This window comes from Rattus norvegicus, chromosome 4 (assembly GCF_021556685.1).
Source record: "Rattus norvegicus strain SHRSP/BbbUtx chromosome 4, alternate assembly SHRSP_T2T, whole genome shotgun sequence".
NCBI lineage: Eukaryota > Metazoa > Chordata > Mammalia > Rodentia > Muridae > Rattus > Rattus norvegicus.
Genome location: NC_141537.1, coordinates 145,716,379 through 145,738,747, shown reverse-complemented (window position 1 = coordinate 145,738,747; position 22,369 = coordinate 145,716,379). Strand labels below are relative to the sequence as shown.

At 38.4% G+C, this 22,369-nt stretch overlaps 1 protein-coding gene across 3 annotated transcripts in view; it reads right to left on the bottom strand.

The window, feature by feature from the left end:
• The window catches only part of Grm7 (glutamate metabotropic receptor 7), an 890,093-nt gene that overhangs the window by 55,588 nt on the left and 812,136 nt on the right, over window positions 1–22,369 (bottom strand). The window contains exons 9-11 of one of the 3 annotated variants that reach the window (XM_087659436.1): window positions 12,879–13,125; window positions 7,502–7,593; window positions 6,782–6,956 (exon numbers count right to left, since the gene is read on the bottom strand). In XM_087659436.1, the coding sequence (XP_087515562.1) occupies window positions 7,523–7,593; window positions 12,879–13,125 (318 nt within the window). In that variant the 3' untranslated portion in view covers window positions 6,782–6,956; window positions 7,502–7,522. 3 annotated transcript variants of the gene reach the window in all.

The window sequence follows — 22,369 nt, the reverse complement described above, 5'->3', positions numbered from 1 at the left end:
AAGAAGGAATGAGAGAGGGAGCGAAAGAAGGAATGGGGGCCAAAGGAATGAAAGGAAGGAAAGAGTGAGCGAAACAAAGAAAAGAACTAGTCTTATTCCTCTGTGGTCCTGTTGTTGGATGATGGGTATTGAAGTTCTTGAAAGGTGAGACCAAGAAGTCTACACTCAACTAAATGATAGATGGATGACACAGAAAGAAAAAAAAATCAATCGACTCTTTTCAAATGTAAAAAATTCACCAGAAAAGGCTCTGTCCACAAGTCCCAAGGTTGATGTCTGTGCTGCCATTCAATAACTGGTATGTCTTCCTGGGGATAGAGCTGGCCAATGAGTATTCACTGGGTATCACTCAATTCTTAGCTTTAGTTTATTGAATGGCAATAGTGACAAGAAAACTTGCTTAAGAGCCTGGTTAGTTTTTTTTTTTTCAAACTCCAGCAGTAAGAATAATGTGCCGGCATTATTCTCATAACCATAACCAACATTACAGCTCCTATTTAATTACATTAGGACTTGGTAGGTGAAAATGAATTTGCCTGCACTTCTTTATTGGTTGCAAGGTTGAAACATATTCGATTTTAAGGTAGCAGTGAAAATTTCTGGTTTTGTTAACTAATTTTGCTGTATATTGGCATATAAGGAGACCAAATGTGTTTTCACTAGTAATGATAAAAGGATTCCCATTCTGCTCTATTATTATTCTGTCACTCATAATGTATATCAGAATGGTGATTTCTACTTAAAATGGCCTTTGACTTGCCAGCAGACCTGAAAATGCCTGTTAAAGTTAATCATATGGTGTGGTATATATAAATATCAGACAGTGTGAGTCTATGTATCCTGTGGCAGCTTTGCACTGGTAGCTCTTTCTTTGTTGAATTCACCAAGGCAGGAGACTCTTTTGTGTGTGTGTATGTGTGTGTGTGTGTGTGTGTGTGTGTTTTAAGGTTTCTTTTTTAATGTATAAAATTTCTTATTGTCAATAAATTTTTATTTAAGGAGACTCTTAATGATCCATCAGAAGACCACAATGACCTATCTAGAACAAAGAGTTTGCTGTACTTAAGAGACAAGGTTCCTCGAATTCACTGATAATCTACATGTCATTTTTCCAACTCTGATGGTTTATGGTAAACAAAACAAACAAACAAAAATAAGGGGACAGGGAGATGGCTCACTTGATAAAGTGCTTGCTATGTTAACATGAAGACCTAAATCCATTCTCTAAAAGCCATGTGAAACCAGTTGCTTCTAACCCAAGAGTTGGAGAAGTGGAAACTATTGAATCCCTGGGAGTCAAAATGGGACTAGTTGAAGTGGTGAGCTCCAGTTTCTCTGTGATACCTTGTCTCAGAAAGTAAGGTAAAAACCAAGTGAGAAGAATACTCATTGGCTATCTCTGTCTTCCCTGTGTGTGCAGGCATGCATGTGGGTATGCACATATTCACAGGCACATATATACATAATTCAATGAAAATAGTCAAACCTAAAAAATCTTTGAAAAGAAGAAAGAAATAAAACCAACAGAAAAAAAGAAAAACAAGGATTAGAGGAAGACAGAAGCAATAATAAAACAGAAAGAAAAGGAAGAGGTGGGAAGGAAAGAAGGAGGAAAGAGGGGACTGAGCACAGAGGTAACTGAGGATGTCAGTAGCATGCCTACACATGTGACCTCCCTTTACAGAGCAGGACTCTCCTATACAGGATCCCAAGCTGTCACTGTGGTGTCCCATTAATGGAGCTTGTTTCTATGGGAACCTGAGAATTACATAAAATGGGGCTAATCCATGGTCACAGAGATGTACAAGGCAAGGCACATATGTGACACTCCAAATACCACCACAAAGGTCACATTCCAAGTTAAGTTTCCTTATTCTTGGCTAGAGATCATGACAACACAGTCAAGGTGATGGCCAACACTTACCAATGTGAAATAGCTATTCACGTTAAAATCAATTAGGGTTTAGGTCAGCTAAGTAAGAACGCCAGTGGGTGGGAGATTGCACTAGTGCCCTCCTTGTACATACTGAGACCTTGGAGATACTCTGAGAAAGGACAGATGGAAAAAGGGATTTGAATCCAATCTTCAACTTGATTCAACTTGAAAAGGCAAAATAAATTTTGTGAATATTCATGTAGATCACAAAGGAAATGATGATTACCTTTGGTTTCAAGAGAAAGATAATTTAAAATGTGTCTAAGCTTCAATGCAGAGAGAGGGAGAGGGGGAGGGAGAACGAGAGGGAGAGGGAGAGAGAGAGAGAGAGAGAGAGACAGAGAGAGACAGAGACAGAGACAGAGAGACAGAAACAGAGAGAGAGAGAGAGAGAGAGAGAGAGAGAGAGAATCTACAAAGTTGAGGTACATCTTTAGTAGTTAGAAACCAGAAAAGAATCATCAGTTGAATATTGGGCTGAGCCTCCCTCATAGCAGTTGAATGGGAGAGAATTTTTCATAAATGAACTGACCTTGGTTAAGAACACACATTTTTCTTTCTAAATTAAAATGACATTTGGTTCTAAAAGTAAAAATTATCTTAAATGACTGGCTCTGAGAAAACCCACTCAGGTGCTTAGTAAGCTACCAATTATCCACCAAAGAAAACTCTAAAAAAGTTACATTTTAAAATTGATATACTTGTGTGAGCCTGAGTAAGTCTATGTGTAACATAAGCATATGACAGCCCACAGTGACTAGAAATGGGTATTGGATCCACTGGGACCGAAGTTACATGTGATTGTGAGTTATCATTTGGGTTCTGGGAAGTGAAACCATGTCCTCTGTCAGACAAGTGATTGTTGTTAATCACCGAGCCATCTCTCCATCTCAAAACCATTTCCAATGGAAACTGTCCAGTTCATATATGACTGGAATGATAAATGATGTAGAAACTTTTAGTCACAGAGGAGAGAAATAAGCACAAACGTTGTTGATTTTGTGTGTTGGCTTAGTGCGCCAAAAGAGAGATTAATTTCATAAATGCAGATTCAGTACTGATATCAATTCAGGATTTTCACATAAAGCCACAACAAAAAAAATTGAAACTTGACTACAACATAAAAGTTGCCTCTTCATTCTATATGACCTTGAGAGCTTTTCTTAGGTGTTGAAGGATACAATCCCTCCTGCTGAGGTACAGACTGAATATTTTCTTATTCATTCTTATTCCTGTCTACCTTTAGCTGTGTACTTACCAGGTTCAAGGTACTTACCCTGGAACTCACCAGTTTACTATACAAAAGCATAGAGGTAAAAGGAACTTCAGCCCTACATAGTCAGGCTGCACCCTGGATGTCATACTGTAAGACCACATGTCTGTAACTCGGATGAAGCAGCTGTGCAGAATGCTTTCCAGTCCCCACAGTTGCCCCATTATTTTTATGCTTCGGATTATTTGTGCACAGTCCCTATTTTAAGTGTGTTTGCTTGTACGGCTGCCTGGACCATCTTGAATACAGGATAGGACATGGTGCTTGCCACCCGTAGGTGGAGAACTGATGTACTTGTACTTAAAAAGCCCCCATCATCTAGAATTGAAATTGCTTACCTTAGCATCCTCCATCATGTGTGCACTCCCCGAAGGCCTGGTCCATTTCTGTCTCCCATTGATGTTACCTCAGGACTGGCTCAGGCTAAAGCTTCTGAGACATTCATTTGATTGCCCCCCCTTAACAGCAGTCCCCTTGGTTCATAAATCTTGATAAGACAGAGCAGGGAGTGGTTAAATGTACCCTGTGATGCAGTTTCCACAAAGTAAGGGCATGTTGTGTAACTCTACTGTGCATGTCAACGAGCAGCTATGTGTGCTCTCGTCACTTTCTTTAAGTGGGGTGTGAGCTGAGAGCCGACGTGGCAGGTATTAACTGGTTTCTGAGCATGTGCCGAGAGATCGGTCCTCATGAGATTTATAGCTGCATTTATTTCTGAGGTGATTCTGTGTCAACAGTAGGGAAGCCTTATATGCTTTGCTGTGTTATACTTAGTGAGCGTTTCAAAGTGGATTTAAAATTGAAGTGGTCTCCTGTTTAAACAGGGGTACCACACTGAATGTTAAAGAGAAAGAGTCTCGACCAGATATAAAGCCTTGTGTGGCCACGCTCTTAACAGCTTCAAGTACTAAATAACTCCAGTATATTAATGTTAGGAATCAAATGATTATTAATATGCATTTATTTGTTACATGTGTATGTATGTATCATACACATGAGTTTTCAGGTGTGCAAGTAGATGTGTGAGTGTGCATGTTTGTGCACCTACATGTACAGGCCAGAGGTTTATAGCCATTGTCTTCCTTGATTGTTTTTGTGTTTCTTTACTGAGGCAGGATCTTTGGCTGTACCCAAAGCTTGTTAACCCATTTCCTTTGAAGATCCTATATTTCCCTTCCCAATAGCTAAGGCTATAGGGGCCCTGCTACATCATCAGTAATCCAAACTTTATGCTTGGACAGCAAGCACTTTACCCACTGAGCCATGTCCCCAGTCTTATTAACTTAAAAAATACAATTCCATAAATTGAGATCTTAATACTATTAAAATCTGGATACATGCTCTGAAGAACAAAGCTATGCAAATATGTAACTCAAGGTTATTTTATATCCATATATGTAAGGCAGGTTTGAGCATCTTAGTGTGAAACTATGATACAGAAACAACCTATTTCCTGGCCTGGATATAGTATAGGATCAGTCATATTTTTCCCTTTTTCCTTCTTTAATTAGATTTTAAAATAACTATTGTTAGACAGATAGCATTTTCTACAGTTATCCCATTTACAAACACAGAAATGAATAGAGGAAGCAGTGTTGACTTGGCTGATGTCTAACTGGGCATCTGCCAGTGAGGGCACTTTTAAAACAGAACCTTTCTATAAAACACATTTTCTAACCATGTTATTATTTTTTCTGTTTGACTTTGAATTTGTTTCCTTCTATCTCTTATAAGCAAGGCCCAGAGTTGCTGCATATACTGTGTCTTTGTTGGGAGAAAATGCCTGAAGTGGGGTTTTAAAAGCAAACTAACATGAGATTCACTCTTACACCTGCACTTTCTCTTTACCGTTTCATCTCTCTGAATACCACCATACTGAAATGGATTAAAACATGGAGTCCTGAACCATTTCCCTAGTTGGCCTCCAGTACAAAATATTTCTAGTGTCTGTAGGACCATCAAAGAAAAACATGGGGGAAAACACAGTAATGAGAGAACAAATTTGCCCTGGCTTTGGTATGGAAAAAGAAAGACCAGTCCACATTTCTCATCCTGTGATGTGATCTCTCTTCACACTCTCTAAGAATCTCACTAATCAGAGTCTGTGAAGAAAAATAAGCCAAGAACAAAGGTTGTTTTCGTTGCTAAGCATCACTTTCTGGCAGTATTTATTTTTAAATTTGTAGTGTATGAGTGTGAGTGTGTGTGTGTGTGTGTGTGTGTGTGTGTGTGTGTGTAGGTCACAGGGCAATCTGTGGGACTCTGCTCTCCTATCATGTAGATCTCAGGGTGTAATGGAGGTCATCAGGCTTGGCAGCAAGCTCCCTAACTTAACAAGCCAACATGCAGAACCCTAGAAATATCTTTTAACTGGAAGATAAACTTCACAGTTTCCTATTACTCCCTTTAAACCTAAAGGCACCAACTGAGAATGGAGCTAAGAAAAATTTTAATAGATGGATATTTAAGCTATCTTTTTTTTCCTGGGGATAATTCTTTCTCATTTATTTTCAGGAGGTCTCCTGTAAAAGAACTGTTAAATGAGGAGCTGCATCACAGTGTTTTGACAAGCAATTGTACTGCAGAGACTTGAAATCTCACTGGGGTACAGTTACATATTCACTGTAGGGAAGAATGCCCTATTTAAAATCTAGGACAGATCATGTTGATACGGGAAAAGGAAATAACTATGGAAACAATACATCTGAAATTAAAGACTGAGATGTTACATCCATCTAAAATCAACAAGAAATGTAATTACACCCCGAAAGTAATTGTATCCAGCCTTTGAGTACTAAGTAGAATTTTTAAGGCCAAGATACTATTTGCATGCAGAATATCATTTAAAAAAACCTATTGTAGGAGTCAGGCAGTGATCTGACAGAAGTCCCATGACAGAGACTCACAAAGAGAAAGGCTAGTAGCTAAACATTGCTAAACAAAATGTTACTTTCCATTGCAGGGCCTCACGTTCGTAGATCTCTAAAGATAGGCCTTCCAGCTGTTGACAATCAGAAGGAAATCTTCCATTCCAATCTACTTCGTATTTTCAACTTTTATCTTACATTTGTGTGTGTGTGTGTGTGTGTGTGTGTGTGTGTGTGTGTGTGTGTGTGTGATAATGTACATGCAAGTTCTGATATCCATGGAGGCCAGAAGAGGGCCTTACACTCCTGGAGTGAAGTTGGCAGAAGTTATGAGCCTTCCAATCTGAGTGACGGGAATTGAACTCAAGTCTTCTATGAGCACTGCACACTCTTAGCTGTAGCAGCATACCTCCTGCCTTTCACCTTCCTCTCCATGGACTCCCCTCTATTTTTCCTACCATTTGGAAGGCCCTGAATCCATCTAGCAAAGCCTCCTGAAAGCAAGAGTTGTTTTTCACTGTGATTCCATTTGCTTAGCTGACATTCAGGAATGAGAAAGCTAGTAGCACCACTAAGAATAGTCTTTTCAAGCATATGTTGACTAATGGGGTAACAAGGTAGCATATGAGCATGACTGATCAGTCATTTGATGCTTTCAAGGAAGTTCATTCATAAGACCAGTTCATACAGTCACGTAATCCATTGTTTCCAATACCATGATTTTAATTGGTAAAGCCTCTGGCTAATTTTGGTATTTTCCTTAGAACTTTGTCATCTTTCATTGACCCCCTTCTCTAGTTTCAGAGAACACTACAGTTGGCTTGATTTCTCAGACAAGAACTGTGATCGGCAGATCATTAATCCCAGCCATAAAACTTTCCTGTAGTTATTTGTTGAACAGAAGAATAAATGAATGAAAGGAGAAAAAAAGAAAAAGAAAAAGAAAGAAGACAATTAGTCTCACAATGGTAGGACCAGTCACTCCTAGTTTTTGAACATTTCTAGAAATGCATACATTTATTTTGATGTACAAAGTAATAACGACTGAAGTAGATATTTTCACTTGACTTGTAAAGCATGCTCCCTCTTTCCCTGTCAGTAGTCCATACTGTCAGAATATAAAAACCTCACATTTTAACATAATTGTTGACATGAATTATTTTAAAGTAGACTCAGAGTCAGAATAAAGAGCACACATTCTCTAAAGCAACTGGCCAGTTGTCCCACCCATAACCATGTTCTCCAGCAAAGATACCCAGCAGGTAACTGGAGCTGTCACTGAGCTCATGAAAATGATCATTATTCATATCATTTTGTCATAAAGATAGAATTTCACATTGTCATGCATGATGTTCAGAAAAAACATTTCTATTTTTGGTGTAGACAATAACACACAAACAAATGAGAAGGAGATTGTTTTCTTACCTTTTGGAAAGCAGTCAAAAGCTATACTGTTGGTGGGATAGTGTACCAAGTTACGGACTTTTGTACACTCTTTCTTACTGGTGGTATACAGTCTACAGGAAAAGTAAATATATAGGAATATATAAAATAAATGTGCAGACAATATTCCTCTTTATTATTATCATTTTTTGTTGATGTTGTTGAAGAAGAAGCTACAATAGAGACCCACAGACATTGTGTCCACTATTTCAGTGGATACAATAGTCTGGTGTAGTCCAGGTGACCACAATTCAGGTACCTTTTAACTTGGGAGTACTGGTACCACTAGAGAACTAATGGTAGCTGGGTTATACTTGTAGAACTTGTACAGCTCAGGGAACCAGCCAACAGATAGCAGATCTATCTCACTCTGTCCTTCCTGCTGCCATCCCTTTTACCTTAGCCTAGTGCATTCTTGCTGACCAGCTTTGCCTGGTTAGTCCAGAAGGATGAGTACAAATAGCGCCATGTTGAGGATGTTAGAGATCCAAACAGATGAAGAAGCAAAACAAAACAAGAAACATTAACAAATCAGCATAGCACAGGAATGTGTTCCAGACTCTCTAGGCATTATTTCTTATGTACAGTGTTACCCACATCCATTTTCCAGCAGCCTACAGTTGTTTTTGTTAATTGATTACTTTCTTCTATTGACATTTCTATTTTATGTAATTTCTTTCTTTGAGGTCAGCACAGAAATTTTCTTCTATTCCTTATAATCAATACCAAATAGTAATAAAATTTTAAAGGAAGAAAAGCAATATCAAAATACATTTAGGTTGAAATTATTCTATTTTATATTTTATATCTGAGCTACACATTGTTATTCTAATATGGTCTTCCTCACAGTCTACATTCATGGGTAAAACCCTACGTATTGTATATCACATATCTAACTTCACTTATCTTTCTTTCAGGGTAATTTAGCAGCAACAAACTCTCATTTATCCACAAAGTGGGCTGAAGTCTTAGCTGTCCACCTGTGTATCACGATTAGCTTCGTCTGAACTTCAGCATATACTCTGCATTCACCCAAATGTTTTTACTTGAGCTATTTCTCAGCCCGGGGGACATTGACTTAGAAAATGGATGTTATCTTAGAACCAGGGTACAACCTCTCATCATTATATAATGCAGTCTTTGCCCAAGGGAAGCATAAGAGGTTAATTCACATAGAGTCTGATGCGGGAGGCTATTCCAGATGAGAAAGATACAAAATCATATTTACATATGGCAATTAAGTCATGCAGTCCACCTATTAATATTATCTATTCAGCTTGAAAAGGACCATAATAATAGTCATAGGCAACTAGCATGACCATGTCCTCCTATTCATTGGCATCTTCCAGTTTTCCATGAATATGCATATGCAGGTCCACGTTTGGAAGTACAGGGAGAGAGGCCAGATTCAGGAGGAAGGTGAGAGGACCAGAATTTGAAGAAATTCTGAGGAGCAACATCTTGGACATAGCTAGAGTATACAAATGACACTGGCTTTTCTGAAATTACCTATGTATAAGCAAAAATCTTGGAGCCTTATCAAAAGGCACCCTGAGCATATCAGTTTTCAATCTACACAGAGATACGGGCAAAAACTGGCCTGAGATTGAATATGGAATATATGTATAGTGTACAGATAACATTAACTTTTTGACAAGATTGACCCTTTATACCAACAAAAGGATGCTTTTCTTTCAAGCAATCAGAATTTTTTTAAATTATTTTTATCATTATTTTTGTTACATCTTTTTTTTTCTTTTTTCTTTTTTTTTTTTTTTTTTTTTTTTTTTGGAGCTGGGGACCGAACCCAGGGCCTTGCGGTTGCTAGGCAAGCGCTCTACCACTGAGCTAAATCCCCAACCCAAGCAATCAGAATTTTAACTGAAGGAGCAACTTGAGAGGAAAATTTCAATCCTTAAACCGTAATGAAGTGAAGATGGAAGTTTTAATGTCTGCACATCATAAGCCAAGAACAAGCTCATTTTCATGTAGACGCATACAGTGTGGAGGTGGATGAGTGGAAGCAGTCATGCACCAGATCGCAAGCTGCAGTGATGGAGCAGAGCCGTTCAAGATGAAAACACCATGGACTGGAAAAGATTCACGCTAAGTGTTCTGAGCAAAGATGAATTGAAGAGCATTTTTGGTCTATTAATTACTTTGAAGTACATTCTGTGAGCTGGCCTGTCTTCTCAGATATCTTCTACCACCTTAAAAAAGAGTTTCCCATTGGAGAGATGCCTATTTTTGAGTGCATATATTATTTATATGTTTTTACCAGATAGTTTAAACTAAGAAAATATTCCCGGTGTCTCCACTGCCACACTTTATATTCTGGAGATGATTTGAGCCATTCTTGGTTTTCAACATAATATCACATTATGACATTTCATAGCATCAGAACATTTTTTGTATTTTCATTAACTTAAAATTTCAATACTAATCTTAATGCAAATATATATGCATATATGCATATTTGTGACTTTCAGGCCACAGGCTCAAAGGCAATTGTCATCTATGATACCACATTTTCTACATTATAAGTTTGGGATTCCCCAAATGATGCATTTTTTTATCTCAAATTATTTTATTCCTTTAAGTTGTGTTTGTTCCAGATAAATATCAATAATAATATGATAGACTCAGATTGAGCATGCCAGGACTAAACATTGGCCCTTTATATGCCCAAATTTCCAGACCTGTGATATCCAGTGAAATACTTATAGCCATGGCTGGTTATTTACATAGAACAAAGTCAAACAGAAACTAGACCTGTTCTGTCATTTGGAAAGCTGTACCTTGTGGGCTTGAGAGAGACACCAGTGTTTATGCTGACTGCAGTAGACAACAGAGATTCAGAACACACAGCTGCCTGCTGGCCATGCTGTTAGAAGGCTTGGGAGAAATGGATTCTCTCAAAGTTCTGTAAAAGCTGGGTCATCAGAAACCCCAATGTTTGGAGGTACATGAATCTCCTCCTATGGGTCCACCAATCTCTAGTTATCCCTTGTGGTGTTATAAGGTAGTGAATACACAATGCTAGAAATGCTAGAAGAATTTCAAACATCTTATAGACTGTTTAAGAGACAAAGACTGTATTTAATTGTACTATACTCTTTGCTTTTCTTTTTCTTTTCCTTTTTCCTTTCTTTTTTCCTTCTGTAGTGTGTTATGACTCTTTGTAGATACTAGAACAGCTATACCATCAACATTTTTGAAAGACACATGTATAATGAGTTATCAGTGGATTTATTACAGTGATTTCATTTGATACTAGATTATTTGATACTAGTATGACAAGGCCTTTACCTGGGCAGCCTTCTCTAATTGTATGGTTATTACTGTCTGCTTACAAATAAGCAACCACATCTTTCATAGTACAGCATGTAAAGTTCCCCTCAAAACACCACCATCACCATCACCAACACCACCATCATCACATTATTATTATTATTATTATTATTATTATTATTATTATTATTATTATCTATATTACCAAGTAACAGAGCCAAAAATGTGATTTATGCATTGGGGATTTGTCCGACTAGACAAGTTTCAGGACATACAGTAGCAAGGAGGAATAAACATGGCCTTAGGAATAAGACCTGGTTTAACTCAACCTTGGATGCTAAGTAGGTACATGACTTTGACTGTGTCACAGAAGTTCCCTTCAGTAAGACATCATCAGTAAACAGAGAATAAGAGCAATTGAAATTGGACAAGTCTATTGTAAACAGCTACCAAGACTGGGCTATCTAGGGGAAGCTAACAGTATGAATGTACTTATAACTATGGGCATACATGCAATCATAGCAACGTTATTTGGTGTTTAGTCTCATCTACCTCTTGGCATCTAGTCTGCCTTCAACCGCATTATCATATCTACCCAATCACTTGAAAATGGACTTCTAAGAGTGCTTTGCCTCTTCGGGAATGGGAGCCATTTGCACTCAGCAGATGTGCAACTTGCTAAACAAATATTTCATAACACATCTATGGTTCAGGTGATATGTACTTTTGTACATAGAGATACTGAGCTTTAGGAAAGTTCCACGGCTCTCAGTGTCATGTGGTGCTAAGAGCAGAGGCTTAGATTTGAAGTCAGATGACTCCACTCAAACCCACTTGCTCTGACACTGTAATGGTCACCGAGCCTTGGTGTGCTCTTCTAGCTCACATTAACCAGTTGCTCTAGAGATACGGCCGAGCCTCTAGATTTATTCTACTTCTCCTCTTTCTTTGGAACAATACTTTTCCTCCTCCTATCTTACCATATAATCTGCTCTGTTGAGATTTTGAATGAAAACCACATTTACACTGAAAGTGTTTCCTAATATTTGTATATCCATTCATAAATGAGGATGTGCCAAGATCATGGGTCCTTAGTACAGTATTCATTAAAACTAAGCCCTCCAGCCTATTGAATTTCTCTCTTTATTTGCAAGTAGCGCTATAGTGAGAATAGTTTATAATTTTAAAAACTGTGTTTTGTATGACTTGGTAGAAAATGTGAACAGAAATAAGTACAGGCCATGAATGCCTGTACTTTTTATTACATGAGGAACTGGCCAAAATACTCCTTAGCAAACATAATAATTGAGAACTTTTATGGAGCTAACATCTGAGTCAATGTATTGCTATGTATGTGATGTCCTGTGTGCACTTGATTTTACATCTTTCGCAGGCAAAACTGGAGATTACCTGACTGCTACAAATCGAGTTGAACAATTGTGAATCATAGCTGTCAGTTCTTGTCCTTTGCAAAATGCCTTTCTTCTTCAGTGACATAGGTGGCACTTTTCCCAAGCGTGTGCTGCTTTAGCACGACAGTCTTTGGCCCTATGTACTTAATGAAAGTTTAACGATTTTGTCCAATACTTTATGCTTCTATTTCTAAAATACTTGCTTTGGAAATAATTTTCTCAACATTCGAATCTCAGTGGAAGGAAGAAATGCATCTAAAGCTCTCCTAAAATTTTAATGTTACCTCTAATATTCTACTTCACTGGCTTAGTTTCTCTAACAGGAAGTGATTTTTTCCCAGCAGGAAGCAGTCCTCCAAGGGGGGAAATCGTTTTCCTAGTGGGAAGGGTCTGATAAAGAAGTCCTGAGAAACATGCTTATTCCCACTGGATTTTCCTGGAGCGAAGGACAAAAAGGCAGGAAGATGAGGAGGCAGAACTCTGAAAAGCTTTCTACCCAGAAAAGGGTAGCAGATTCATCAAAGTCAAAAGAGTAAAAGTTACCATTCATCAGGGCAAACCATCCACAAGGCAAGCTTACTCCAGGGATCAGCACCACACATCCCGTTTCTATAGTTTCTAATTCAGGACGGAAAGATGAAAGGAGGGTTACTTACTGTTTGGGTCTACATTTTCACAGAGTTCTGTCTTTGCCTCACCGTTGGGCCTGTCACTGGGTTTGTGTGACAGCCTTGATGACATGGTGGCTGCTGTGACTACGGCCTTGAAGCTTCGCTTCCGTTTCTGGACATTGAGTTCAGGGTGGAAAATGATGATGTACACTTTCGGCATGTATAGCATTCCCAGCGCCACTGACGCACTTAGGTTCATGGAGATTGTAAGCGTGGTAGTTTGTATGTAGAGCTAGGAGACACAACATACAAGGCACTATTACATACAATGACCACAGACAGTGTGTGAATACTTTAAGCGGTGTTGCAGATAATATGGCTAGGAGAAGAATAGCCATCCCAGTGACTTTCTGCTAAAAAGGAAAACAATTTGGCTGCACATCTATTTTAGAGTTTAAGTCTGTGTTAGTTAACATTGGGCAAGTCCTTATGCATAGAGAGAATTCTTCTACAATAACATGCAGTGTAGACTTTTAATCAGATTTAAATTACTTTTATAGACAATGATAGAAAAACACGAATTACAGATTATCACAAGAATCTTGTAATCTTGAGTAAATGTTGCCTACTATTTTAAACCTCAAAGCAAAAAGTTTATAATATGATTTGCTATGCAGGGTTTCTGAGACCTTTATTTTAAAATTATTTCTGTTCATAAATCATGCTTTTGTGTCACTTTTGTAACATGGCACTTTCGCCAAACCTACAGTGTAGTGATTCAATTTCCCTAAAAAGTAGATATTTTTGGCTTATATATGTTTATAAAACATAAAAGTGAAGACACTACCATCTAGATATGACTTTTCTACTTTGCTCATATTGACAAATTGATAATTGGATCTAATACCTTATTCTGTCTTAATGCTACTTATACTTTGGATGGTACACACACCCCATTATCATAGCTTTGTGCTTTCTGGGGTATTCAACTAGATTAAGCAATCATTTACTGTCTAATATTTAGAGTCATTGTCTTAGAGAAAGGGTAAGTGTCAAAGGGTATATGAAGTCATGTAGTCTGGAAGAGTAGAGCCACAAACATCTTTCTGTGGTCCAGCATATCTCTGACTATGATGTATCTTTCTGTAACGTAGAGCTCTTTAGAAATCAGGTATGTTTGACTTGTGCATGAGTTCTAAAGGCCAGTTTAGACTGGAAATTGGTGAGCTTTGTTTTTGCATCAGTGCAACCCCTAGGTTCTTGGCAATGAATTGGGCCATGGTGGTCCACAACCCCTACTTTCATGTAAGACTCCATTAGGAGTCTACATGATTCTGCATGAGCTGTATGTGACTGCTTATTCAGATGAATTTCCTTCTATTTCCCAACTCTTCTGCAAAGTTCAATTTATTGACTCTCCACCCTGTGGAATGTTTTTGAGCTCTCACAGAGACCTTGTCCATTCAACTATGGAATCTTTGTAAAAGTTCTTTGTATGTTTGCTTCTACTTAGGCTGTTTCTCCTTTGCCTCTTCAGATATTCTTCCCAGAATTTTCTTGCCCATTGCCTTTTTGCTTATACCTTTTCCAAAGACATTTTCCTGTACAGAATCAGACTCTGCTTGAAATTATATTCTTACTTCTTTGATTTTTAGACTGTCTCTATCTCCACTATAGCGTCTATGGAGTTAGACCCTTTCTGGAGGAATTATTCTCTGCCTAATAGAAAAGTATGAGATACTACATAAATATATAATAGAGAGACTCAGTTGCTTGACACCTCTTCTCTATTATATGCCACAGGTCACACGACCATTCCTTATATAGAGAAATATTTCCATCAAATCTAACCAACATTTGGGTATTTCTGATCAAACGGCCATGAGACCTTTCCACCTTGCTCAAGGTTCTGGGTTCCATCTCTAGTCCTGGAAAAATATTACATAACATTAAGAAGGCATACTTATGATTATCTTCAGGCTATACCTATCCACATATACAGATCTAAAGAGATCAAATCCAGAGAATTTCAAAAAACAAACCAAACTGTGGACACCAGAGCATAAAGGATTTACTTTTAGGCTTCAAGTTTTCATTTTGATGTCATATTTACTACATGCTTTTAGCAACATACTTTGCAATACTTTCAATGCCAGTTTTGTCTTCAGTTCCCATTATGCTTATCCTATAATACATTACCCTTTTACCCTTGGGTAGTTTATACCAGTTTCTTGTACCTAGCTAATTAACTTAGCCAAAGAAGTGAGTTAGAAACCATAGTTAGTCCCTTTCGTTAGAGAGTAAGTGCCTATATATCCACTTCCCAGGATTGGCCCTCTCTTCAGTTTAGTTCTGCCTTCTACTTTAGTTCTGATCTTCTGCCTAGTTAAGAAAATATTGTTCTTCAACTTGGCCAAAGTTAGTTAGCCTCTTGAGAAGAACACAGACAGCCTTAGAATCTTCACCTTTACACATACGCGTGAGGACACACGCGCACACACACACACACACACACACACACACACACACACGCATGCATATAGTATATGTGTATGTGTATGTGTATGTATATGTACTGCATCAATCTAAATAAATTTTGAAACTTTGGCACATATTGTTATATGGGTTCTCTTCACCTTTCAATTTTTCAATTTTAAAGTAAAGATAATAGGAGCCCCTACCTCATAAGATGAGGATCAATCTAGTAAATGAGAAGACAGGAACTCTCAGGACCCTAGGAATCAATGAACCAATGGACTCTGCTGCTAGTACTTACCATCTGCCACATTAGCTTGTTGTGAAGGTATCTTGGGAAAATATTTCTTCGAAAGACACTTTCAGATATTTTATACTTAAGAACATATGTGGCATTTAGGATTGTATATCTATAAGAATCCATGGTATTCCTGCCTAAGAAGACAGAAATATAGCTGAGAGCACATGCGAACACAATGCACAGGCTTAGCGATAGCTCAACGCCAGGCAAAGTTCAGCTAGATCTCTTTCATATTCTTTCCTAGTTCTAATACTTACAGAAAGATATGGGGACATATAATAAGATGTCTTTACTATTCCAGAAATTATCATAGCACTATTAGTTATTAGTTGACCTCTTGTCTTTGATATGTTTAGAATTTGGAAAACTTTCAGAGTTCAATCTGTCTTTAATGGAAGCTCAGTATCTCCAACTGATCACATGGAAATATCAGTTTAATCAAAGCTTTTTGTTTCTCCAGGAAGGGAAGAAATTGTCATAGAATTGATATGCTGTTTGCTATACACAAAATACTTCCTGTACTCATGAACTGTTGAGACCCACTGAAGGAAGGGAATGTGAGCTAACATTTATTCACAATTTATTCAACAGGACAGCAAGGACAGTTCAAATAAAAGGTTTCACCCAAGTCTACCTTTGTAAGTCAGGCAATTTTTTTCAGAGTACCTATGGGAACATTGTTGATAAGCCCACTCTAGCATGAGCAATGGCTCACATATCCAGTCCCGCTTCCTGTACTGCTTGCAGCTCCACCTAAGGGAACATCTCTTTCCCCAACAATTGCTTGCTTCTTACATAATCTCGGGAATGGCCCTTATGAATCTCCTAACTATGTGAGACTCCTAGACCTCTTCAGAACCTGTAGCTTCCTGAATGCTACAGCTTCCTTCCCACCTCTGGCAGGGAATGCTGCAATTTGGAAGAAATTGCTCTACAACATGATAAAATTGCCAACTGCTTTGTCAAAGTTTCAGAGCCAGTTTATTTGAAGACAAGCTTGGGATGTTTCGAAGCAAGCTGTGAATAGCTGCAAGGCTAACAGACTTGCAGCTCTGGGAATTATGGCAGTCGTAATAGGCTTCAAAAATGTAAAGATAGTAGAGGAAATGCAGGGCATAGATGGGGAAGACATACCAGCGCCATTGAGAAAACACAAAATTCAGATTTGGTGATTGATCAAAATGATATCATTATCATTGCTATTGTGTTCACTGACAATTGTAAAATAAAGAGCAATATATTTACACACATGAGTTTTCATTAACAGTATTTTATTAGAATAAGAGTTTGAAGCAATTTACTGGTGTTAAGCTACTGACATAGGAGATATATGATAACTATATGCCAAACATTTACAGTTATATATATTTTTGGATCCACGGTATGTGAAGCATCTTTTGCAATGAATGCCGTGTCAATAATATCATTTCACTGAGGCCCAGTTATGTGTCTTCTCTGGCTCAGGTGCTGGGTTTCAAGCATGCAGACACATACTCTACCATCCAGAACTGAATTATAATAGCAGAAGCAAAGAAATCAAATTTCCTTTATTATGAGGTAACTGTAGTTAAGAGTCATATTTTCTGTACTTACAAATTGTTGACAGAAAAGCCTCAGTTTTTTAACCACCAAAAAGATATGTGTGAGGTAATATAATTTAATTAGCCTGATTTAGTCATCCCAAAATGCAGACCTGTCAAAACATCATGCTGTAGATAACAAACATGTGTAATTTTATTTGTCAATTAATCACGGAGTGTATAAATAAATAAATATTCAGTGACAAGATAATGTAGATCTTCATTATAACCCTCTTCCACTCTGTTTGGTATCTGCTCACCCCTTTCTCTTGAAATGGCCTCTGCCTTCTTGCACAGCCTTTGAGGCCTGCTTACATCTGACCTGATGTTCAGCCTTGTCCCTTCTACATCTAACTTTCCTTGTCTTCATAGTCAAGGGAGTTACCTTCGTTCATATACTGTTCAGGTAGTTTTTTATAAAGTGCAGTCGGTGTGCCCCACGGCTTGCTTTGAACATGCGAATTCAAGACAGTGGAATATGTGAATGCCCAGGCATTCTGACTTAGGCACATGAGCAGCACAAGCCAAATTAAATGCCAGTACGAATGGGGGAGATATTTGTGGCATTCCATTCTAACTGATTGTCAGTGGATGACTTCTGTGAGGAAGAGTCACTTTTCTTCAGGGATGCAGTCACTGAGAGCCTACCCATGCTCCAGTAGATGACTCGATATCTACATCAACACTAAACGGGCTTCATGAACTTAAGAAAATAACTCATGAGATAGGGAAAAAAGATTGTTATATTGGCTACAGGAAGGAATTAGAGGGGAGAAAATGGGCATTACACATTATGCAAATTTGAGCAAAACATTTTATATGAATGTAAAAAATTCTTAGTACAAATGAAAGAAAATTTCCAGGTACTATAATGGTCAAAACATTAAAAGAAGAGGAGAAAAGAAAATGCAAATGTATCGCAGAGTGACGGGGACATTAGAAACACCTTGACCATTGCATAATTTTGCACATAAATGTTTATTCCACAGGAAACACTAGGGGGACATGTTAGCCCACCTAGCTGAGTCAATCTGAAGGGAAACACATAAGAGTTGCACCTATGTTACTGCCTCAGATCTCTAGCTACTGTCTTCCAAAGCCTAATAACAATTGCCAGTGCCCATCTCCTTGCACTCTTCCCATGAGAGAACTTTAGGTTATATTTTATGAGATAAAGCATCACATTGATTGTACTGTTTATACAATCATCAGTCATTTTGCTAAACTAAATTTAATATGTATGTACTTATAAATCATTTTAATCTATCGTGTGTGTGTGTGTGTGTGTGTGTGTGTGTGTGAGTGAGAGAGAGAGAGAGAGAGAAAGAGAGAGAGAGAAAGAGGAGGGAGAGATGGAGGAGAGACAGAGAAAGAGAGATGGGAGAGATAGAGAAGGAGAGAGAGAAAGAGAGATGGGAGAGAAAATGGGAGAGAGAGAGGGAGAGAGAGAGGGAGAGAGAGGGAGAGAGAGGGAGAGAGAGAGAGAGAGAGAGAGAGAGAGAGAGAGAGAGAGAGAGAGAGAGAGACTGATGATGTTAGTGGTTACTGTATCCATCATGTGAACTTACCATTTATCCTGTGGTTTACAAGGCACATTATTGCCACCAGTGACGCTTCTTTAAAAAAAAATATATATCATTTTTTTCATAGGATTGACTGGATAAAACACAAAATGCCTATCACCGAGTGCAAACTCATTAAATTCTGAGTTAATGGAAATCTTCTGCCTCTGAAACAGAGATTTGGCGTGTCAAACTTCTTTAGCATCCATCATTGCTGTTGTCTTTCCTAGTCTATGTTTTCCATGATGAGTATATACTAGTTCTCTCATTACTGTTGTGAAGGTTGTGATTTCTGTGTCATAAGACTGTAGCTAGGCTCAAATGATGTGGCCCTGGGAAGGATACAGAAGAGTGCCAAGCAGGTAATGAGCACTCAATAATGATGGCAGTGTTATAGTCTGATTTATTGGTTAATACAGCAAACAGCTTGCTTGCTTTCCAGTTCTTTTTTTTTCTTACATTCTTAATACATCTTGACATGACTGTGTTTTATGTAAAATCCAATGAGTAACAGCTTGTTCTGAGAGGATTGTATTAAATTGGCTTCCAGTTTGTTTGGAAGTCTACTCAAATCCCTAATTCATCTGTCATTGACTATTTTGTGAAGAAACAGTCAATTTTGTGTGTTCACAGGTGTTGGCTGCGATGAGGGATGAAGAGCTTTACGGGAGTCATCAGGTGGCTGGAGAAGCTTCAAATGCTTCTCTCCGGCCAGAGCTTGTATAATAGAAATAAAAATGCTCCTTGATGCGGTCTCCGTGAAGAGGGTATAACATTACCTGGCAGATAGTTGAAGTGTTCGTGGGACAAAACTGAAATGAATTCTTGGCAGTCAATGTAGGTTTTTCTCAATCTTTAACACTTGTACCCTGGATGGCCTAGTTAGAGTGGCCATATAGTCAAAAAACAATGTCACATGACTGGCAAGGGGACAGAGGTTCTAGAATGAAATGAGGGAAAGATCCTTTTTTTTTTTATTTTAAAAAAAGCAATTTTATTATACAAGCATGTTGCAAGTAATCAAACATGAGGCACAAATAATAATTTAAAGAGAAACTACTTAAGTGTTCCTCAGAAAAACATACAATTAATTCCACCAAATTTTGGATATGAAGAATTAATAAAACATCTATAACAAAACCAATAATAAGCCCATTGGGGATTTGTTATTCACTAGCATACTGCATCGTGAAAACAGAAAGGAAATGCTTAGAGGAATGACATATAAACTCATACAAAATAATGACTGAGAGAGAAATATTAGGGGTTGGATTAAATAATACAGTTATTTCTTCATAAGAATTTTTTTTTATTAACTTGAGTATTTCTTATAAACATTTCAAGTGTTATTCCCTTTCCCGGTTTCCGGACAAACATCACCCTCCCCCCTCCCCTTCCTTATGGGTGTTCCCCTCCCAAACCTCCCCCCATTGCCACCCTCCCCGCATAGTCTAGTTCACTGGGGGTTCAGTCTTAGCAGGACCCAGGGCTTCCCCTTCCACTGGTGCTCTTACTAGGATATTCATTGCTACCTATGGGGACAGAGTCCAGGGTCAGTCCATGTATAGTCTTTAGGTAGTGGCTTAGTCCCTGGAAGCTCTGGTTGCTTGACATTGTTGTACTTTTGGGGTCATGAGCACCTTCAAGCTCTTCCAGCTCTTTCTCTGATTCCTTCAACGGGGGACCTATTCTCAGTTCAGTGGTTTGCTGCTGGAATTCGCCTCTGTATTTGCTGTATTCTGGCTGTGTCTCTCAGGAGCGATCTACATCCGGCTCCTGTCGGTCTGCAATTCTTTGCTTCATCCATCTTGTCTAATTGGGTGGCTATATATGTATGGGCCAGCTGTGGGGCAGGCTCTGAATGGGTGTTCCTTCAGTCTCTGTTTTAATCTTTGCCTCTCCCTTCCCTGCCAAGGGTATTCTTTTTCCTCATTTAAAGAAGGAGTGAAGCATTCACATTTTGATCATCCGTCTTGAGTTTCCTTTGTTCTAGGGATCTAGGGTAATTCAAGCATTTGGGCTAATAGCCACTTATCAATGAGTGCATACCATGTATGTCTTTCTGTGAGTGGGTTAGCTCACTCAGGATGATATTTTCCAGTTCCAACCATTTGCCTACGAATTTCATAAACTCGTTGTTTTTGATAGCTGAGTAATATTCCATTGTGTAGATGTACCACATTTTCTGTATCCATTCCTCTGTTGAAGGGCATCTGGGTTCTTTCCAGTTTCTGGCTATTATAAATAAGGCTGCGATGAACATAGTGGAGCACGTGTCTCTTTTATATGTTGAGGCATCTTTTGGGTATATGCCCAAGAGAGGTATGGCTGGATCCTCAGGCAGTTCAATGTCCAATTTTCTGAGGAACCTCCAGACTGATTTCCAGAATGGTTTTACCAGTCTGCAATCCCACCAACAATGGAGGAGTGTTCCTCTTTCTCCACATCCTCGCCAGCATCTGCTGTCACCTGAGTTTTTGATCTTAGCCATTCTCACTGGTGTGAGGTGAAATCTCAGGGTTGTTTTGATTTGCATTTCCCTTATGACTAAAGATGTTGAACATTTCTTTAGGTGTTTCTCAGCCATTCGGCATTCCTCAGCTGTGAATTCTTTGTTTAGCTCTGAACCCCATTTTTTAATAGGGTTATTTGTTTCCCGGCGGTCTAACTTCTTGAGTTCTTTGTATATTTTGGATATAAGGCCTCTATCTGTTATAGGATTGGTAAAGATCTTTTCCCAATCTGTTGGTTGCCGTTTTGTCCTAACCACAGTGTCCTTTGCCTTACAGAAGCTTTGCAGTTTTATGAGATCCCATTTGTCGATTCTTGATCTTAGAGCATAAGCCATTGGTGTTTTGTTCAGGAAATTTTTTCCAGTGCCCATGTGTTCCAGATGCTTCCCTAGTTTTTCTTCTATTAGTTTGAGTGTGTCTGGTTTGATGTGGAGGTCCTTGATCCACTTGGACTTAAGCTTTGTACAGGGTGATAAGCATGGATCGATCTGCATTCTTCTACATGTTGCCCTCCAGTTGAACCAGCACCATTAGCTGAAAATGCTATCTTTTTTCCATTGGATGGTTTTGGCTCCTTTGTCAAAAATCAAGTGACCATAGGTGTGTGGGTTCATTTCTGGGTCTTCAATTCTATTCCATTGGTCTATCTGTCTGTCTCTGTACCAATACCATGCAGTTTTTATCACTATTGCTCTGTAATACTGCTTGAGTTCAGGGATAGTGATTCCCCCTGAAGTCCTTTTATTGTTGAGGATAGCTTTAGCTATCCTGGGTTTTTTGTTATTCCAGATGAATTTGCAAATTGTTCTGTCTAACTCTTTGAAGAATTGGATTGGTATTTTGATGGGGATTGCATTGAATCTGTAGATTGCTTTTGGTAAAATGGCCATTTTTACTATATTAATCCTGCCAATCCATGAGCATTGGAGATCTTTCCATCTTCTGAGGTCTTCTTCAATTTCTTTCCTCAGTGTCTTGAAGTTCTTATTGTACAGATCTTTTACTTGCTTGGTTAAAGTCACACCGAGGTACTTTATATTATTTGGGTCTATTATGAAGGGTGTCGTTTCCCTAATTTCTTTCTCGGCTTGTTTCTCTTTTGTAT